At 43.6% G+C, this 8,612-nt stretch overlaps 1 protein-coding gene across 2 annotated transcripts in view; it reads left to right on the top strand.

The window, feature by feature from the left end:
• Positions 1-1,766: 1,766 nt before the first annotated feature.
• Positions 1,767-8,612, top strand: part of samd13 (sterile alpha motif domain containing 13) — a 133,909-nt gene continuing 127,063 nt past the window's right edge. The window contains exon 1 of one of the 2 annotated variants that reach the window (XM_043698619.1): positions 1,767-1,933. In XM_043698619.1, coding sequence (XP_043554554.1) covers positions 1,887-1,933 — 47 coding nt within the window. In that variant the 5' untranslated portion in view covers positions 1,767-1,886. The remainder of the gene's footprint in view (positions 1,934-8,612) is intronic. The other variant, XM_043698617.1, reaches the window with a different exon arrangement.

The following is an 8,612-nucleotide window of genomic DNA, read 5'->3' as shown; positions in this document are numbered from 1 at the left end:
TCCCCACACAGACCCACTAACTGTTTAGTTTGTACAGAGGGTATTGAGGGACCTTTGGGCAACCTGTTTACTGTGGGATCCATGAGACAGTTAAAATCTCCGCCTGTAATGATGGGCTGGAACTCAAGACTTATTAGTTTAGGAAAAGCACCTACCAAAACTTTAAGGGGATGAGCTGGAGGGCAATAAACATTTAAAATGCCATTTTCTTCCCCATTTATCAGGGCTTTAAGCATTACAAACCTCCCGTATGTGTCTTTAACACACTCCAGCAACTTAAATGGGAGACTCCTCCTAACCAATATAGCCACTCCCCTACTTCTGGTATTAAATGATGAAAAATCAACTTGGTCAAAGCCATTCTGCTGTAATTTCAGATGCTCCTTGTCATCCAAATGTGTCTCCTGTAACAAAGCAATATCCACCTTCTCCTTTCTAAGACACAAGAGCACCTTCTTCCTCTTAATTGGTAAGTGACTTCCCTTGATATTCCAGGTACCCCATTTAATCAAATCATTGTCCATAACCTTCTGCAATAACATTTAAATTCCAGAGAGAAGGAACCCAAACCACAAACTGCTGAGCCTTAGTGTCACATGGTCCACCAAATATAAAAACTACATAAACTAAAACCACTACATTTAACAAACCTACAAAACTACTGAAAATTAAAAGCAACAAAATCTAAAAAACAAACTGACATATAAAGCGCTGAGTTGGGGAACTCAGCCCCTGCCCAGAGGGGGCAACTACCCATCCCAAACTGCCCATAAGTAGGCATCCAACCATCCCAGCCACCTTCACTTCTCCCAGCTAGAGCTGCACCGCAAACACAAGTAGAAAGGAATAAACACCCCATAAAATACCAATATGATTAAAAAACATGCTTTAAATAAAAGGGGGAATAAATACTCAACCCATTCTTTGGTATATCTTAACTTAGAAATTGAAAATGTACATTCCAACTGCTGCCAAATGTAGTTTAAACGAAACTATTATCAATAGAGGAAAAAAAAAGATAAAGCTCCAACCGGACTTCCTCTGTTTCTTTTACGGAATGATAAACACATATCCAAACAACTCTACTTATACATACTAAAATTGTTCAAATTAGGTTAGTTTGTCCACAAAATCTCTTGCCTTCTCCAACGTGTCGAAGAGATGCATGGATCCATCTAAGGTGATCCGAAGCACTGCCGGATATCTCAGGGAGTACTGAATCCCAAGCTCCTTCAGTCTTATCTTGACACCGTCGTAAGATTTTCTTTTGTGGATCACCACCTCTGAGAGGTCCTGGAAGAACATGCTCTTATAGCCCTCGTAAATTAGGGCCTTCAGATCCTTCCCCGGAGTCTGGAAGCCTCTATGACTCTCTCCGTATCCCGGTAATGATGGAAACGCACCAGGAGAGTACGAGGACGTTGACCTACACCCCATTTCCGTGCTGAGACCCGGTGAGCCCTCTTTAACTTCAGTCCTCTCATGCCAGCCTCCAAGTCAAGGAATTTCAGCAGCCAATCCTCAACAAATTCTGCCGGCCGCTCACCTTCCATACCCTCTGGCAGACCGATGATCCGAATGGTTTTTCTCCTGCCCCTGTTTTCAAGATCATCCACTTGGTCGTGCAAATTATGGACCTGCGCCACCAGGGCTTGGATCCTATCCTTGAATGAACTGGCATCAGCTTCCACCACTGTGACCCTGTGCTCCACCTCATCCGTCCTCTTCTCCAGGTCTCCCAGCTGCTGCTCATGCTTCTGCAGCATGAGAGAGATTGGAGCCAGCCTCTCTTCAATCTGTTTCTGCAGCATCTCACGAGATTTCATTCACCAGGGTCTGGAGAGTAATTGGCTCTGAGGCTCCTACAGGCTGAACTGCAGACCCGGATGCTCCTCCTCCCTTTATCGGCATCTCTGGATGGCTGGAAACGCAGGTAAGTTAATTTTTAGAAGTTTCTTGGGACTCCACAATCTTTCCAGAGTCCCAAGAAATCACAATGGCCTGAGTTGGGCGGGTTAAAGGATCGTCCTGCTTGTGCTGTGATGTGGAGCTCTGCAGTGAGATCTTCTCAGATTGCTGCCATCTTGGATCCCCAATGTGTTTGTTGATAGAGTTCCGGTTGGAATGCCATGCTTCTAGGAATTCTCATGCGTATCTCTGTTTGGCTTGTCCTAGGATGGATGTGTTGTCCGACTCAAAGTGGTGTCCTTCCTCATCTGTACGTAAGGATACTAATGAGAGAGGGTCGTATCGTTTTGTGGCTAGTTGATGTTTATGTATCCTGGTGGCTGCTTTTCTGCCTTTTGTCCACTGTAGTGTTTGTTATAGTTCTTGCAAGGTGTTTTGTAAATTATATTAGTTTTGCTTGTTGTCTGTATAGAGTCTTTCAAGTTCATTAGTTGCTGTTTAATGTGTTGGTGGGTTTGTGGGCTACCATGATGCCAAGGGGTCTGAGTAGTCTGGCAGTCATTTCCGAGCTGTATCTGATGTAGGGGAGAGTGGCTAGGGTTTCTGGATGTGTTTTGTCTGCTTGTTTGGGTTTGTTGTTGAGAGATTAACGGACTGTGTTCATTGGGTAAAAGTAAGGACTGCAGATGCTGGAAATCAGAGTCTAGATTAGTGTGGGGCTGGAAAAGCACAGCAGGTCAGGTAGCATGCAAGGAGCATAAAAATCGAAGTTTCAAGCAAAAGCCCTTCATCAGGACTGAAGGCAGGGAGCCTCCAGGTGGAGAGATAAATTGGGTACCCGTTCTTTTCGAATACATTGTGAAGGTGATTTTCCTGTGCTCTGCATTATCCCTCTATGCTTCAGTGTGTAGTGGCTTGTTGAAACAATGTTCTAATGCAGTTTTGTTGTGGATTTTGAGATGATTGCTTCTGTAGTTCAGTATTTGGTCTGTATGTGTTGTTTTCCTGTAGACGCTGGTTTGAAGTTCCTCACTGGCTGTTTGCTCTACTGTGACATCTAGGAATGGCAATTTGTTGTTGTTTTCCTCCTCTTTAGTGAATTTTATGCCAGTAAGGGTATTATTGATGGTCTTGAAGGTTTCCTCTGATTTGTTTCATTTAGTAATGACAAAAGTGTCATCCAATTAGCAGACCCAAAGTGTGGGTTAGATGGTTGGCAGAGCTGTTTGTTTTAGTCTCTGCATTATTGTCTCTGCTAAGAACCCTGATATCGGAGATCCCATGGGTGTTCTGTTGGTCTGTCTGTCGGTTTTGTTGTTGAAGGTGAAATGGGTGGTAAGGCAGAAAACTAGGATACACAAACATCAACTAGCCGCAAAAAGACATGACCCACTCTCACTAGTATCCTCACATACAGATGAGGAAGGACACTACTTTGACTGGGACAACACATCCATCCTAGGTCAAGCCAAACAGAGACACGCACGAGAATTCCTAGAAGCATGGCATTCCAACTGGAAATCTATCAATAAATACATTGACTTGGATCCCATTTACCACCCCTGAGAAAAAGAACAGGAAATGATATCACCAACTGAAATGACATCACCACAGGAAATGACATCACCAACCCAAGGAAACCTAAACACCTAAGCAGCGTCCATGCCACCGCTGCTTCATCCGGAAGCTCATTGTTGATGTTACCCAGTATGGTGATGAAACATCTGAAAACAAACGTTCCAGCTCAGTGAGCAAACCTACATCCACAAAGTGAGAAGTTAGCTACTCTGTCAGTTCTGTCATCCCCATTATAAAATCTCTTGATTCTGCCTGTATAACAATCAATGCCTTTAAAGCAGACAAATAACTTGTCATGAGATGTTTTTAAAAAAGCAGGGCTTTATGTGCAGCAGCACCAACTGAAGTAACTGCACAGAGGCCAGTATCCTGAGACCAAGTCACCCTTTATTTATACTTGAACAGTCTTTGACTGTAGTACAGCCTCCCTCAGAGCCAGCTCTCAGACTGTCAGAACCCCTGACACTCCTGTTTATTTTTGTTTGAAAGATCCAATAGATGTTTATTACAGATCACTCCTGTATGTACATATATTAAAAACTACATTCACAGGCAGTCCTGGGCCTGGGCTAACATCAAATCATTTGGTGACAGCAATGTCATACGTAAGAGTTAAGATAGAGTCTGAGATCTTTTTAATCTTCAGAGAAATACAATGATATGGTGATAATATCATGAGACACTCCTGTTTATATCTGTCAGCCAGTGCTCCTTGATTGGACCACATTAACAGCCCCAATCAAAGAGCTCCTATTGTGTGTGGTCCACCTGGCCGGCCTCATTACAAAGACTATATCACTTCCCCTCTAAGTCTGAGAACATAGGCCAGTCCCGTCTGTTGGAGAGCCTCCTGGGATGGTTTAGCACTGGTGTTCAGTATGGACGGTGTATAACACACGGGAGTTTGCCTCTTGCACCAAGAGTGCTTCGGTAGAATCTCAATCTCTTCTTCCACTCCCATAGGCATCAAGGTGGCTACTTCTGTCATGCCCATGTCTGACTCAGGGAACTCACCAACACTTGACATTGAGAGTGAATCCCCAGGCTCCTGCAGCATTTCCCAATGTTCTCAGAGGGGCAGGACACAGTTTCCAATGATAAAGCCAGTTGTAGTGCCTGGTTGAAGTCCATTTGACCTACAGCTAGAGGGCATTTTTGTGGGGTTCCATCATTAATCCCACATACCTGAGGGTTTCTCAGCATCTCATTAAGGGTTAAACCAAATTTGCAGGCTTCTGCCAGTCTTAGTCAAAAACCCTGATATGGATTCTCCTGGTTCTCAAACTGCCAAGTAAAAGCAGTAGCATCTTAGAGTTAGAGGAAGCTTGGGGGTCATAATATTCCTTCACTATGTAATTCAATTTTTGAAAGGTTTTAGTATCTGGTGTCTCAGAGAGTTAGGCTCCTAGTAATGGAAAAAGCTGCAACTCCATGGGCTGTCAGGAGAATTACTTGTCATTTTTCATCTGTCACAATGTTATTTGCCCAGCAAAGATAATGCATCCTTTCCATATCATTGGCCCAGTTTTCAATAGCAAGATCAAATGCATCAAGCTTCCCAAATAACAGCATGACGTAAGAAATGCTTACCCTAACTCCAAGACAAGTGTTGCAAGTATGTGTCTTCAGGATTGTGCTTTACTCTCATCACCACTGAAACAGCTCCACAGAAGCTGGTATCCCATCACCGAATCACCCTTTATTTACACATGACCAGTCCTTGATTCAGTCCTGCCTCATTCAGAGTCAGCTGCCGGAGTGTCAGTATCTCTAACACTCACCCTTTCTATCTGTCAGCCAGGACTCCCTGATTGGGACTGTTAATCCGCTCCAATCAGGGAACTCAGATTCTAGGGGGTCCAGCTGGCTGGCCTCGTTACAATCCCTGCAGCAACAGCCTCAGTGAATGCTGGAGAAACTCATCATTGGGGGGAGAGAGAAATGGAGACTGGAGTGAATCTTATTCAGAACCTTTGAAAGCTCTTTGAAGTCTCGAGCTCCGGCTGTTATAGCCAAAGATCCAACATTGTGTCCATCACGTGGCTGACCTGGGGTTTCCTGTATGAGGCAGCTGTCTCTCTGCCTCTGGAAGGGTTTGTCTGGGTCATGAGGTCACTTTGCCTTAGTCACAAGGTACTGGGATAGTATTCGAACCCAGAGACGTGGTGCATCCCCACGACAGCACAAGACATCGCCTTCCTAACATGAAAGGCTCATTATGGATGTTAAATCTTGATGCATTGTCTCTCAAATTAAGACCAATAGTTAAGCAGCAAGGCTAGAGATGTTTTTTTTGCTAAAGGGAACACTTGTATTTACATGAGTACTTTCTATTACTGAATGTCTCAAAGCACTTTACATCCAACGGAGGATGTTTTATTGCGTAGTCACTGTTGGAGTGGAACAGACAATTTGTATACAGCAAGATCCCAGAAACAGCATAGAGTCATAATGCACAGAAACAGACCCTTCAGTCCAAGCAGTCCATGCCAACCACAATGCCAAACTAAATTCGTCCCACCTGCCTGCTCCTGGCTCATATCTCTCCAAACATTTCTTATTCATGTAGTTATCTAAATGGTCTTTTAAACATTGTAACTAATCCCACATCCACCACTTCCTCTGTAAGTTGATTCCACACACAAACCACTCTTAAAAGAAAATTGTCCACCATGTATTTTTTTAAATCCTTCTCCTCTCACCTTAAAAATAAACCTCATTGTCTTGAAATTCCCCACGCTAGTGAAAAGACACATGCCATTCACCTTATCTATGCCCTTCATTATTTTATAAACCTCTATAAGGTCATCTCTCAACCTCCTATGCTCCCGTGAAAAATGTCCCACCTTATTCAGCCTCTCCTTGTAACCTAAATCCTCCATTCCCCAAAGACATCCTAGTAAATCTCTTCTGCATCCTCTCCAGTTTAATAATATCCTCCCTATAGCAGGGAGACCAGAACTTAACACAGTGCTCCAGGACAGGCCTCACCCGGCCTGTTTCCACACTGTAAGTAATCTAATCTAATCTAATCTAATAGTCCTGTACAACCCCAATATAATGTCCCAGCTCTAAGGTCCGAGCAATGAAGGCAAGTGTGCTAAATGTCTTCTTAACCACCCTGTCCGTCTGTGGTTTCAGTTGATTTTCTGTCACATTGTTTTGGGACCGCAAATCCAAGAATCACCTTCGGATCAAGCAGAATTGTTAAGTGGGAAACTTTTCTCAAGGACATGCAGATGTAGTTCACTCCCCAATTTAAAATCACACATTCTGCCTTTTTTGTTATATCTATTAAGAATTCCTGCCTCCACATTTATTCTGGAAACTGGCGACAAGAAACCTGTCACAGTATAGTTACACCATCCAACCATTGGGGTGCAGTAAATCCTTTCATTGTGGAGAGAGTTGAAGCGCACAGTCGGAGATACGTTCAATTGGTCTCTTTCTATTTCCAAATGAGAAAATAGGAATTAACAACAAGAGTATGCCTGACACTTTGTAATGTACAGACACTATGTATTGATTTTTGAATGTGTTTATTTTGCTAGTTTTCTCATTTAAGGAAAATGAAAAGAGAGAATTTGATAGGTAGTGGGAAATGAAACATCTTCAGGACAATGGGAAATGAAAGGGTAATTTCGACTAACTGAGGCCCAAGTAGCTTCCTTCAATGCTATAAAATAAAATCGACAAAATGCAATGTTCCTGTCATGGTCCCTGCTCATCAGCTGGAGAATGGGGAAGGGAGTGGACTTGTGTTCTGCCCCTGGGAGAGGCCTGGCCAGGTTTGAGGTAGACATCCCAGTAGTGGACATCCTGCTCACCATGAATATGTCGTCCATATTTATACCGGAGGGGTAAGTGGGGACACTGGCTCTCTTCAGTCACACTCAAGGTAGACAGAACTTTTGTAGGAATCGTCATTGGTTCCCTGCTCTGAAGTGAGTGAAGGCGGGGCGATGATCACTGGAGAGTGGGGTTTGGGGTGGGAGAGAAGGACGAGGGGGTATCTTTCAGTGAACCCACAAAGAGAGATCCTGGCCCCCTTCCTCCTCCACCCTGCACTTCAATGAACCCACCAGGATTTTACTGGGCAGTTGAACCCACCAGGATTTTACTGGGCAGCCTTCAGGAGTCATGGGAGAGTGCCCAAATCTCAATATGTCCCCGGGTCATTAGGAGATTCCAGTATGCTCAGATAAACAAACAAGAACAATACAGCACAGGAACAGGCCCTTCGGCCCTTCAAGCCTCCACTGACACATTTTCCCCTTCCATAATAAAACTGCCTTCACTTACAGGATCCATATCCCTCTATTCCCTTCCTATTCATGTATTAATCCAAGTGCTTCTTGAATGCTGCTATTGTGTCTGCTTTCACCATCTCCTCTGACAGCGCATTCCAGTCATTCACCATCCCGCAAATGAAAAACATGCCTCACATATCCCTTTTAAATTCACCCCCCCTCCCCCAACACCTTAAGCCTGTGTCCACTAATAATTGACCCCTTGACCCTGCGAAAAAGCCTCATACTTTCCACTCTATCCATGCCATTCACAATCTTATAATATTCTGTCAGGTCACCCCTCACCCTCTTGCGTTCCAGTGAAAGCAAACCCAGTCTATCCAACCTTTCTTTATAGTTAAACTCCTCCATACCAGGCAACATCCTGCTAAACCTTTCCTTATCCTCTCCAAAGCATCCACATCTTTCTGGTAGTGTGGTGACTAGAACTGTACACAATATTCCAATATTGGAGAAAGGCCAATTTTGACAGTATTAGGCAAGAACTTTCAAAAGCTGATTGGGTGCAGATGTTCACAGGTAAAGGGAAGCCTTCAGAAATGAGATAATGAGAGTCCAGAGAAAGTATATTCCTGTTAGGGTGAAAGGAAAGGCTGGTAGGTATAGGGAATGCTGGATGACTAAAGAAATTGAGGGTTTGGTTAAGAAAAAGAAGGAAGCATATGTATGGTATAGGCAGGATAGATCGAGTGAATCCTTAGAAGAGTATAAAGGCAGTAGCAATATACTTAAGAGGGAAATCAGGAGGGCAAAAAGGGGACATGAGATAGCTTTGGCAAATAGAATTAAGGAGAATCCAAAGAGTTTTTACAAATA

Source organism: Chiloscyllium plagiosum, chromosome 11 (assembly GCF_004010195.1).
Source record: "Chiloscyllium plagiosum isolate BGI_BamShark_2017 chromosome 11, ASM401019v2, whole genome shotgun sequence".
NCBI classification, from domain to species: Eukaryota; Metazoa; Chordata; class Chondrichthyes; order Orectolobiformes; family Hemiscylliidae; genus Chiloscyllium; species Chiloscyllium plagiosum.
Note: the sequence above shows the minus strand (reverse complement) of the source record. Positions and strands in the feature narration are given on the sequence as shown.